We start from the raw sequence: 12,572 nt of genomic DNA, 5'->3' as shown, positions 1-12,572 counted from the left end.
TGATGCTGTAAAAAGAGTGATTGACAGCTCTGTTTACAAATACGGCTCCTGCAGCCGATCTGTTCTGGATTAGCAGAGTAGAGGAGGATCGTCAAGAGGATCGGCAAGAGGATCGGCAAGAGGAGACTTAACTAACACTAACTCTACAGCGGCTCCACCCGCAGATTTCTACTGTGCTCCAAATTATGCCACTATTGTAAGATGGCAGAGCCTATCACAGGGGCTATCAATTTCAAGAGCAGAAGGAGACACGTCTTTCACATGTGCAGAACAGGGGAGTTGCTGGTCTACTGCTCGAATGGTTACTTTGTTGCTGTTACGTGTGATTTTATTGTTTAAAGGGTTAGCTGGGATTATAAAACAACTCTATAACACAAACCAGTTGATGTAGCTTTGGACTAGTAGCCTAAAGGCCCAATCAGACAGTACATGTTTCAGCAACTGGGGGCGGCTTTTTGTCATTGTTTTCAATGAGAGGGACGCTTTTTGAGCGCTGCTTTGGCATTGCAGAGCGTCTCACGTTTTTCCTCTCTGTGCGCCTCACATTTTTGAGGAAACGCTCTGAGTGCCTCGAGTTGAAAAACTTCAACTCAAAGCACAAAAGTGCCCCACGTCATGGGCGTTTTTTCCTCATGGTCCAATTGGATGAAAGGAGAGGCGGGCCTTCTGTCAGTTTACAATATAACGGTTAGGTTAATGACAGCTCCTGATTTGGTGGTTGCCTTAACAACAGGAGGAAAAACAGGCGCAGCGAGCCGCTCTTTTTTAACCATAGGCTTCAACAAAAAAAGGCAGTGCGTTTTACATCCTCCAAAATGTGCTCTGTCTAATGCTTGCATCCTGCTAGGTAGAATGAATGTTTTGTCAATAAAGTTTAGAAGCTATAAAAAAAAAAGAGTTTTCTAAAAGTTGTCTAACAGTTTTTAAGAAGTAATCTACTGAAGCCTTTTATTCAAATCTTTGTGTCTATAAGTCATTTAGACCGTCCCAGGTTTAAAAATATCCCTCTGTAATCCTCACTAGATCTGTGGGGAACTTGAGAGTTGGTGCTAATTGTCTGTGTGGTTGTCACTTTTACATTACACATATTTATTTCATCCATTGTCCCGTACGTGCAGTAAGCTCTGTTCCCTGGCAGCATATGGTCTCAGCTGTCAAGAAGCTGAACACAGATGTAAGGGAGTAAATCTCAGACTTAATGCACGCACAGACACACACAAGCGCAGACACAAACACACCCACGCTCACGCTCAGAGAAGGACAGCTGTTCATGCTAACAGGGAGACACATACTTCCCACTGATGTGCTGACAGAGCTGCCACTGATTGGGTTCCACTTACACATCACACAGGAGCCTGAGCCAGTGCAGCATACCAGTGGCATTATGGGATATGGTCTGCATTGTTGATATTAAACACAGCTGTTATTTGTTTGCATTTGACGGATGTTATTTTTATTATTGGTTGATGAAGAAAAGATGATCCTATAATTGTAACAGTACGTTGTAAATAGTCTTCTTATAGACTAACAGGAAGCCGTGACACATTTATCCTATGTGAGGTTGATGACATTATTGTTTCAGAGTAAAACAAGATTAACAAAGTCATAAATCCCCTCCGTCGGAGCCTTGTTAGGACCACACTTGTGAAGGGGGCCCAGGAGGGAGTGGAGCGAAGACTGGCGGGTCGACAGGCTCTAATAAAGCAGAGATTAAACACCCGACGCTCCACTACAAAGCCCTCGTGCTGCGTCCTCCCTGTGTGAGCGAGCCCTCTCTGACAGTAAACACCCCTCAGTTACAGTGTGTTTTTATTATCAGCAGAGCGCCAGGGCACGGCTACTTTACTGGAGGATTTCCATTTTATTCTACTTTGACTTCTCTTGCTCTTTGTCATCTCGGCCAGTTTTTAGACTTTTTCAGTCTAGTAAAACTGTTTGGGGACTATGATTCAGCACGCAGACACTCTTTATACTTTCACTGCACTTCATTTTAAAGGGACATGCACCTTTTAAACCTTCCTCCTTATTTTGATACATTTTTTTTTTATGAAAAGCGGATTTAACATTTGCTTAACATTTCTGTCAATCACCTTTTTTGGTAAATTATCCCTTAAAGTAATAATCACGAAGATTTTCATTTAATTAAATGTCTGATTAGTCGCTATCTATCGCCAGATGAGGTAACACAATGGTGATTGAGCCTATGGCCCACTGATGAAAGCCTTAGCAATTGCAGTATTACATGCTTGGTGTCTGGTGCGACTTTCGCAGAAAAAATCACAAGCGGCGCCCGGTTAGGTCTCTGCTAGTGTTGCGAGTAAACAGTAATCTACTATGGCTGAACAAACAAAGATGACTACAGATACAACTTAAAAAATAAGTAACATAAGAAACATATTGACGCTCAAATGAAGGCAAACAGTCTAAAAAGGAAAGCGACCGTCAGCCAGGAAAATCAAGAGAATCCAAAGAGAACGAATCTGAAATCTTCAATATTACAACTTTAAATTTGATCTGTAAAGAACTGAGATTTTCAGTAAGGGGACAATTTAAGGGTAAAAATTACCTGAATCATTCTTTACTTCTTACATGTAACAACACATGTATAAGGATACAGCAGGGTGAAAATTATAGCCTGGACAGGTTTGTTTGTCTTTCCATGATGTTCTTCAGAGTAGAAATAAACAGTTACCACTACTTCTAACACTGTGTTTAAACTGCTGCAGTGAGTGGCCTTGATTTGATCCTGCATGGAAGTATAAGATGACAGTTGAGTCCCAACAAAGGCCAAGTATTTATATGTTGACACACTGTTTGTGTAGCCCGAATAACAGTGTTACAGTTCACTGGGGGAGTTGCTGGAGTCTTGTGCTGATTTTGAAAGAATCTGCTCTTAAAGGGCAACAGAGAAGCACAGAAAATTGAAAACAGAACAACACATTGTGGTTTGCTTTTTTAATGAAGATGAATCTGACGTTATGTCATAGTTGGCAGCCGCAAACAAAGCCAGTGTTTTTAGTTAGCAAGGGAGCCAGAGATCGGCATTTCAGGGGGAGTTTCTCTCGCCACAGGGCCCGAGCAGTTGGCTAACGCTAGCAAAATCTGAACCAGTTTTGTTTTTCACTATGTGTTATTTAAAGTAGTGGAAAAAGTTGCAGCCCTCAGCTTCCAGACTTTATTAGATACTAATTAAAATGTTGATTTATGATGCTTTCGGATTGAGAAACGTTCAGTCATCGAATTCCTTCTGATGTGATGATGGAGATAACTTTTTTGTGCTGAGAGCTCTGCCCTGCTCATCTGTGGGTCATTAAAATGGTGTGCTGGTATGCCAGGAGGAGGAACCCAAATATATTGTGTAAGAATGTTAGGATAGTATAAATGCACAATCATTCACAGACAGCATGGTTTGCCTAAGATGGCGCTCTCATTTGACTCCTGCCGAGTCTGAGAGAAGCAGAGAGAGTGAGGTTGCTCCAAGCCATGAAGTCTGAGTCAGGGGTGGAAACTCTGAATGTTCTCGTACCACTGTGCAAAAAGCTGCAAGCTATTACACATCACACTGCAGCCTCACAGGCTAAAAAAAGAAACAGGGCTCCCCTCAACTCCCCTCAAAGAAAAAAAACTAACCCTCTGTCTTCTCACACGAAGCATCTGCCTCCTCTCTGCTACCGCTCCTCGGCCTTCCTCAGGACCTTGAGCGTGCTTGTGGTATTTTCCATCTTTGTTTAAAAAAAATGGAAAGAGTGAAAATGACTTTCCGAATGGATTCCGCATGACTCGGGCAGCTAGCGAGCTCTGCTCACATGTGAAGGCCAGTGTTCTTTAGATCTATAATGTGCCATGGAGAGAAGATATCTGGAAGCCACCTGTGGTGCATACTGAGGGATTGAACCAACTGTAGATTTAGGGTGGGGCAGGGGTGGTGTAGAACAACATCTGGAAGGATAACAGGCGTGGACAAACAGCCATGGTCACTACTTAAAGACTAATCTTGTTACTTGTACGAAATAACAAGAATGAGAAAACACTAAAACAAACTTAAAGATTGCATGGAGCTTGGTGTTATTCAGTTACTATTTCATAGAAGCTTATACAAGGAAAATGTTGTACATACCGAACTGTAAAATAACTGGTTGCTGTTTTTTTCCAAATGAATAAGTGTGAGTAATGTATCCGGTAATTGTTTCCACATCTGGATGCCCATCAGTGGTCTTTTTGACTCATTAAATTAAAATCATATTTGGTCTCTTAGCACCAAACTTTGACTTACTTTATAGTGCACAAAAGATACTAGATAGCACTTTATGACGTGCATATCATAGATACATATAGCTAAATTCTGTCCAAATTTACATACTTTGAGAGAGTTTCTTCTTTTTTTATAGAGCTGTCTTTCTACGTTTGAGCTTTTCTGCATTCTTCGTAATTTTCTTACTGTCTGATAGTTTATTGCTCATTCTGCACATGCACTTGGTCCTTATTATATAGTGAGGCCAGTGTACTTGGTTGGCAGTTCGTCACAAGAAAGTGGTCCCCTCCCTGTGTGTGGTCAGATTTCACTACAGAAACACTTAAATAACAGGTCAGGGTTATATTATTATTACATATATTTAAAAAAAGGTCAAATCATCAAAGCTTAACATTTTCTTTTTCCCCTTGGTTGATTGTTAAGGTGACACAATAGACAAAAAGAGGTTAAGGCTTCCTTTGCCATGTCCTGGGGATTACTCTCTGAGTGGCATGTTTTCAGTGCTGCAGCTTCAGTGAGGGGAGATAGCACAGCCTGTCACTTGGGTACTTGCCAGCAAAACTTTGAGTTGACCTTTAACCACTCCCTGAAATCCTCAGCACCTCAGCAAATTGAGTAAAAACCATCTTTGACAAACCAACGCCTTCCTGTTCTCTCGTATTAAACTCCCACTGAATCATTTTCAGGAGGCTTTTTTTGTAAAGTGATGTGAAGGTGACCTGACTTTCATTCACATTCAAGACCATGTGGGCCACACCCATCCCTAAAGTGATAAGGTGTCATCTTCACATACTCAACTAACACCTCAACCACACTTTGATACATGTATTTACACACACACACACACACACACTTTCCCACCTGGTAGATCATGACTTTAAAGTTGCGTCTCTTGAGCAGCTCGGCCTCGTTGTTCTCCAGCTTCTTGATCTGGCCTCCTTGCTTCTCCAGGGTGGCCCGGACCGTCTTGACGTTAACGCTGACCTTGCGCACCTTCTCCATCATCTTGTTGACGCTGTTGGACGTGGTGCTGTGGCTCTTGGACAGTTTGGTCAGCTCTCCCTGGATGCTGGTCACCGAACGCTCCATGTCCTGCTGCCTGGCCTCCAGCCCGCTTTGGGTCTGCTGGATCTGGTCCACCGCCCCGATGATCTTGTCGAGCAAAGACAGCACCATGACCCCGTTCACCTGGGGGTCCACTTTCAGTGCCTCGTCCTTTTCTTCGGTGGCATCACCCTCCGTGCCCATGACAGACAGCTCTTTCCTTGCTGCAGCAAGAGCATCGTCTTCGTCATCCGAGGGTGGGAGGTTGACCTCGTCGTCTGAGATCTCAGTGAGGGTTTGAGGCTCTAACAGGCCACTTGAGGACTCCAGTGCTTCCATGGCTGCCATGTCAATGGATTCTTAGCGTACAATCAACTTTTCTTCACTTCGGATTCTTCTAGATTCACTCTTGGCTCTCTCACCTGCTGCTCCGTTGCTTCTTTTCCTGGACTGTTGTTCTTTTCCCTCCTACTTCTAAACTCACTTATCTCTACCCAGCACACATGCACTTTGTTTCCCTCTCTCTCAGACTGTTCTGTCTACTTCAGAACCCTGGAATCAGGCCAGTGTGCAGGGAAGCCAAGCGATGCTGGATGTTACAACATGAGCGTTAGGATGTGAATGCCACACCAGGCAGAGAAACCCTCCAGTCAAGCTCCAACCGGCAGAGTTTTTTCCCCTCTAGCCCCCCTCCCTTTTTTCCATGGGACTCTCCCCCTCTCCTCAGACTCCTCCCTCCTCTCCTCCCTAAATACACACACACATCAGTAGGACTCCACCTACAGCAGCAAGGTCCAGCCCCTTGATGATTCACTAACACACCCCTTTGGTCTAGCCTTGTCCCATAAGCATGGTTGGAATAGTTAGCAGAGCTGCACTGATCTGCTTGTATACAAGCTCAGGCACAGCAGAAGGAGGAATGTCAGGCAGGATCTGTTCCTGTTTCCACTCCTCTCTCCGGTCCACGCACAGCATGTTCAGTTTAATAAAGGCAGGGCTGGATTTATTATGAAAGAGAGACACCAGAAAGGAAAGGGACGTCCAGAAGCTCGGCTTGGAAACAGAATGATCTTTTGATGAAATCTTGAAGTAGCTGTAGTCATGTGGTGTGAAGACTATGGCTGCAGGGTTGCAAGGAGTCTTCCTGTCTAATGTGGTTCAGATTAAATAAGCAGTACTCCATAAAGATGTGGAACCAAACAAAGACACATTTAAAAAAGAAAATCAAAGTAGCAGAGGTGGAAATATTTTGACTCGTATGAGTCCAGCTCCCAAAGCTTTTGAGCCTACATTTTCCATGATGCAACCCAAAAGCATTTTTTGTCGGACTGCCCACATTATTGCCCACATCACTTTTAGTTAAAATATTGAAATTTCAAGTCCATGTCAAGATAGATCTGATGACATCACAGTGTAATCATTCGGCATATTTTCTAACGCCACAATAAATTCTGTGAACCAATCACGAAAAAAGTCACATGGCAGCTTTTTAGTACTTTACAACCAAGTGTGACTGTGGAGGTGACTGCTGATGAAAGCCTGTGTGGAGTGTTGACCACGATAGTCTATTTCCTGAGGTTTAGTGCGGGCTGTTGATGAACCATGTGCACCAGTGGTTATCAAGCATTAGCGTAGGGAGATTAGTGCTGTTATCATATAGCACAAGCTAACTCTACAAAGCACTCATTTAGCATTGCATTCATCGATTTGAGAACAAATAGGGGAACTTAGCTTACCTTGTGTATGCAGACTGTCAAATATGATAATGTTAGTGGTTAGCCTCGCCATTTAGTGCCCTATTAAAATAAATACTAATCAGATTGCAAGGCTTCTTCTTCCACCTCTGATTCTGAATAAACTCTTTATAATGTAGTAGCAGTCATCTCCATGGCTGGGCCTGTCTGCTTTTAAACTGCAGTGCACCAAGGACAGGCTGAACAACACGTTTTCAGATTGGCAGGTTTGAGACGTCACAAACCTAAGGAGCCAATCCCGTTAATGGACGGGGTGACGCTATGCATATCATCATGTGCTACCTATGGCAACCACCTCAGCAATCCTTGAGAACTTTTGCAAACTCACTATCGACTACTAACGTTAACCTTACTATGACTTATTACTCAATTTCAAGCTAGCTAAGTTTCAACAAGTTGCCACTAAACAATGGCAGAGACGTGTTTTGTTTTCGCGACTGAGGGGGCGGTTGGAAATGTGCATAGTGCCTGCCACGCATATTTTGCAGATAAAACATATCGGACACAATTTATTTCAAGCAGAGCATTTTATATGTCTTCAAACATGACTGGAGCTGGTCTTTAAGTGCGAGTTAATACACTAAACACCAAAACAGCTACTAATTGTGAGCCTGTCCGCACAGGAGTCAGCTGCCAACAGTGCGGTCATGTAAAAATAGATTTAAGCAATACTTACAGCAAGTTTCACCATAGCCCCTTAAATTAGCCCTTATTTGGACAACTTCTCCATTATTGCCATAGAGCCATGACATTGAAACAGAGAGTACAGTCTTTCTAAAATGGAGTTATCGTAACAGCATTTTTACTTATTATATTAGCCAAAGGTCAAACTTCAACAGCTACATAACATAGTTTTTGAGCCAATTCAAAAAGAGGAGCACTGTGTCATTCCCCTTCATATTTACTCCATGCGCATCTCAGTGACACTCTCTGCTCTGTCTTCTGCAAAGCAAGCAAACCCATGACAATCACAAGAAACATTCTAATGCATACAAATCATGAAAACCACATGGCATCCTGGAAACGAGTCAGATATAGCTATCTTTCAGAATCTGTGTCTCGTCGAAGTCTGCCATAGTAATTTATGTACATTAAAGGAGTTCCAAGATTCCAAAATTGCTTGCTGGCAGCCAGCCAGTGTCCTGGTTTAACCCTGCACCCTGTGCAACTGAGAGGGGGTGAAAATCTACTGTGGCTGTTTGTAAGAGGAAAATTTCTACAGGATCTTGTTAGTACTGACTCAACACTTGGCCAGTTGTGGACTATTCCACCACATCTGGTAGACCTTAATCTCAGGACATTCAGAGGAGTGGTTTAGGTAGCACACTGTAAATGCTACTAATAAAATATTGAGTTTCATAAGCAACTTATAGGTTTTCTGGACTAACTTAACTGTTTTCTTGGTTCAGTGTCTGCAGTGTCTTTAGTTTTCAAAAATGTTAGAAGAACAAGAAGCAGATATTTATTAAAACAATATGTTACCCCTGTAATCTAATAATTTACCTATATTTTTCTAAGGGGCCTTGAACGGCTTAATACTTGGATTTCTAAGATGCAGCCTATGGGTGTCTTTTCAAAAATGCCTTTGATGAATAGATGTATTCAGTGTGGATGGCATGTTACAGTTTAGTCACCATGTCACGGTTGATAATCCTAGATCACCCGTGTCAAATTCATGGATTTTTCATATGAGCTTCCGGTATGGCATTCCAACTTAAAACACAATGACGGCTCTTTGAGCCTAACTTTCAGCATCACAGAACATCAAGGCGGGCGATTGACAATATAACATAGATACAATTCACCAGTAACATTACACATTTTGGGTTCAATAATAACATGTACAAAAGCTCTATCAAGTGAAACCATCATGCTTTTATTTTGAAGTTATTTATTTTTAGGTACTTTTCCGGCGGAGTGTATCTAACTTGATGCACCGCCCTGCTGGACCACAGCATCCAACATCCTGGGGGTTTGACAGGCGATAGAGAACTGTTGGTTGAACAGGTGAGTAAATAGATATTTTTGAATATTAGAATTAGGTTTTATCAGTCTTTCACACTGTTTGTCATAGAGGAAACAATGAACCTCAGTCCTGTGAATGATGGATGGTGAATGAATGAATGGTGAAATGTGACACCGTCACCTGCTGTCGCGCCTAATGTTCGCAAACGGTCTATTTATTACGTTATGAAATATCTGCTGTTTTTGTAGAAAATAAAGCGTAAATATTAAAGCATTTGTTCGGATATGTCACAAATCGTATCCTGTTTATAAAAGCGGACATATTGAGTGTGTGAGAGGAGGAGACAGATGCTCATACTGAGCTGTAGGCCGGACTCCAGCAGCATCATGGCGTCCTTGAGCAGTGAAGGGCAGAGCTGCAGCAGCAGGGAGGATGCTGCGACATCAGCGATGCTCTGCGGCTCTGCATGTTAACTTAACGGGGCTTTTTAGAAAAAAGAAAAAAAACGGTATATATGGGAGCTATTATTAAAGGCTTGTCCTTCCTTATATCCAATAGTCAACATTCTCTTCCGTATTTAGCTTTAGCATCTTTAGCAAACAGTATCGTATATATGAAGGAGTATTAAAGCTGGCAGCTATGTAATGAGAATGCTACTTATCGTCCATAATTACCAGTGTGTGGATATACGATTTTAAAATCATATAGGCTACTTTGGTTTATATATCTGTAAAACATTTGGGGTTCTTTTAATCATTAAATGAAGAAAAAAATAGACATATCAGTTGGTTGTGGATTGCAAATTGGGAAGGGGAGTGCAAAAATAAGATATCAATATTAGAATATCAATTTAAAAAAAGATAGTAACATTGCAGACATTTGTTTGGGAAGCACCATTGGAAATTCTCTTCATATTCTTGGCAATGTCTGAAGTATTAGGCTATGTCTCATGTTTTAGCCGAAGGCCTTCCACACTGACAGTATCTGCTATGACTGAATTACCTCTCCACTTTTGATCTAATGATAATTGACACTAACGCTTGTTAGTGGGGTATGGCTCTCTTCTTACCAATGTTGAACAGCTTGAGCTTTCTACAGCAGGGGTTCTCGAACTTTTTGGAGCCAGGGACCCCTTACAGGGAGAACATTTTTAATAATTGTTTAATTCATTTATTATAATTATTTTGTGGACCCCCAGGCTTTGGTTCGCAGACCCCCAGGGTCCTAGGACCCCACTTTGAGAACCACTGTTCTACAGCACGAATACATTAAGCCAAAACACATAATATGATTTACTGGTCAAAGCTCCTTAAGAAAATGTGTGTTTATACATAGGCTGTTATTAATGATCTTTCTAGCAGTGTGTGAAAGTATTTGCTTGCCTTCTAGTTTTTATGCTTTTGGCTATGTCTGCATATCCTCATGGATGATGGAGGAAATTGCCATAAAGGTTGAATTCATATGTGCCTGAATGCTGTTGTTTCATTCCTGTAATGATCATGGGATATGCTGGGGGCTGGGAATGGGATGGTGTTATACTGGTAGTGTGAGTTGTTGTTGTTATTGTGCTTATCAAGGTGGTCTATCAAGATGCCTGCCTCTGCTGTTTCTCGATTTTTTCACTGTGTAAAAAAAAAACAGTCAACATATTCTTCTTGTCCTAGGTGCTGTGTTTGATTATTTTAGCTGAAGCGGACTGAGGTTCTCATCATGGGGGAACTGTTCAGGAGCGAGGAGATGACCCTGGCCCAGCTCTTTCTCCAGTCGGAGGCAGCTTACTGCTGTGTCAGCGAGCTGGGAGAACTGGGCATGGTCCAGTTCAGAGATGTGAGTATGGATGTTAGAACTGAGGCAGAAATAATACCTTTAGTGACTGTCAGTGAAAAAGATTAGAGCTTTAAGAGGACATGTGGTCTTTTTTTTATATGACATCACATGTGCATTGGTGATAAAAAATGCATATGGAAGTTTTTAGTTCAGTTTCTTGGTTTTAATCCCTTTTTTCTTTTTCCCACTCACAGCTGAATCCAGATGTAAACGTATTCCAGCGCAAGTTTGTGAATGAAGTGAGGAGATGTGAGGAGATGGACAGGAAACTGAGTAAGTAATAACACAAATGAATGCTCAGGCCCAGCCAAAAACAACATCGTTTTAAAATACGATCAGTCAAGCATCAACTTCTGACATTGTCTTTAAATTACAGTGATGTATGAGAGAATAATCAAGTTTATTAATACCACTGTATCTGAAAATGTTGGGTTTGCTCTTGTAATGTATTGAGTAATGGATTCTCTCTGCTGAACAGGGTTTGTGGAGAAGGAGATCAAGAAGGCTAGCATCCCAACTGTTGACACTGGAGAGAATCCAGAGGTGCCTTTTCCCAGGGACATGATCGATCTAGAGGTAATCAATCTTCAGGAGATCTTCCTTGAAATGCTTACTGTGTATGGTCCATAGACACTGAGTTTGGAAGTAGCACCCTTGTCTTGACAAGGAAATGGAAATACTGTACCATTTTAAGCTCAGACAATAGCTACATGTACAAACAAAAGTTAAAGCGGTGTGTTCAGGAATTAATCCACAACAGTAAGCGTGTCTGTTGATTGTGATTGACAGGCCACCTTTGAGAAACTGGAGAACGAACTGAAGGAGATCAACACCAACCAGGAGGCCCTGAAGAAGAACTTCCTGGAGCTGACGGAGCTCAAACACATCCTTCGTCGAACACAGCAGTTCTTTGATGAGGTTTGCTTACTGCGGCCTCTCACACATATACACGCACAACAGATCATCAATCTATTTCTGTAACTCAAGTAACAGGGTTCGTCCTAATTTCTTGGACAGATGGAGGATCCCAACCTGCTGGAGGAGTCATCAGCCCTGATGGAGGGAAGTGAGGGGGGCCGTGGGGCCCCTCTCAGGCTGGGGTAAGCCTGTTGACCGCATCATATTCTCTAATACAGACTCTCCCAATGTGTTGGAAAATTATGAATCATGAACAGTACATGAAAACATATTTTAGTGTGCAGTAGTCATCAAGTAAAGACATTAGTAGTTCATTTTCAATAATTAGTGATCAAATTGAAAAATATTTCTTTCTCCAGATTAATATTCCCTCAGCAGATGAAGCAGTCATTATGTCAGATAAAATTATTTTAATAATATTTAAATAATCACATCACATAAAATGGTTCACCTAATGTAAATCTAATTCTTTAATCCTACTGTGATACTTGCCGCATTAGCACTAACCACTGGCAGGAATGTAACATTATGTATGTGTCTTCATACATGTCACAAACAAAACTAGTACCCACTTGTAAAGACATTGCTTTATAGCGCTACTAGTGGTCAAAACCTCCATAATCTATCTTTTATCATATTGATTATTATGCTAATTTTGCAGATACAAATTACAATTTGTAAAAGGATAAGATTATTTATTTTTCAGTCCTCCAGATTCCACTGTTAATGTTTTTATGTTGAGGTCAGGTGGGGTCACAGTCTGTGGTATTTGTAGGAAGTTGGTTAAAAGAAAGATGGAGACATCATTATC

The 12,572-nt window shown here is 41.6% G+C and overlaps 2 protein-coding genes across 3 annotated transcripts in view; one reads left to right on the top strand and one right to left on the bottom strand.

Moving 5' to 3' along the window:
* LOC138593536 (caveolae-associated protein 1-like) overlaps positions 1-5,937 on the bottom strand; it is a 29,964-nt gene extending 24,027 nt beyond the window's left edge. The window contains exon 1 of the mRNA XM_069664593.1: positions 5,114-5,937. Coding sequence (XP_069520694.1) covers positions 5,114-5,644 — 531 coding nt within the window. The 5' untranslated portion in view covers positions 5,645-5,937. The remainder of the gene's footprint in view (positions 1-5,113) is intronic.
* A 3,051-nt stretch (positions 5,938-8,988) lies between these two features.
* LOC138593115 (V-type proton ATPase 116 kDa subunit a 1-like) overlaps positions 8,989-12,572 on the top strand; it is a 29,850-nt gene continuing 26,266 nt past the window's right edge. For both annotated transcript variants that reach the window (XM_069663973.1, XM_069663972.1), the window contains exons 1-6: positions 8,989-9,057; positions 10,681-10,843; positions 11,038-11,116; positions 11,322-11,419; positions 11,633-11,761; positions 11,861-11,943. In XM_069663973.1, the coding sequence (XP_069520074.1) occupies positions 10,727-10,843; positions 11,038-11,116; positions 11,322-11,419; positions 11,633-11,761; positions 11,861-11,943 (506 nt within the window). In that variant the 5' untranslated portion in view covers positions 8,989-9,057; positions 10,681-10,726. The remainder of the gene's footprint in view (positions 9,058-10,680; positions 10,844-11,037; positions 11,117-11,321; positions 11,420-11,632; positions 11,762-11,860; positions 11,944-12,572) is intronic.

Source organism: Semicossyphus pulcher, unplaced genomic scaffold (assembly GCF_022749685.1).
Source record: "Semicossyphus pulcher isolate SPU_LCO1_2020_fin unplaced genomic scaffold, fSemPul1.0.p SCAF_16, whole genome shotgun sequence".
NCBI classification, from domain to species: domain Eukaryota; kingdom Metazoa; phylum Chordata; class Actinopteri; order Labriformes; family Labridae; genus Semicossyphus; species Semicossyphus pulcher.
This window is presented reverse-complemented; position numbering and strand designations above follow the sequence as displayed.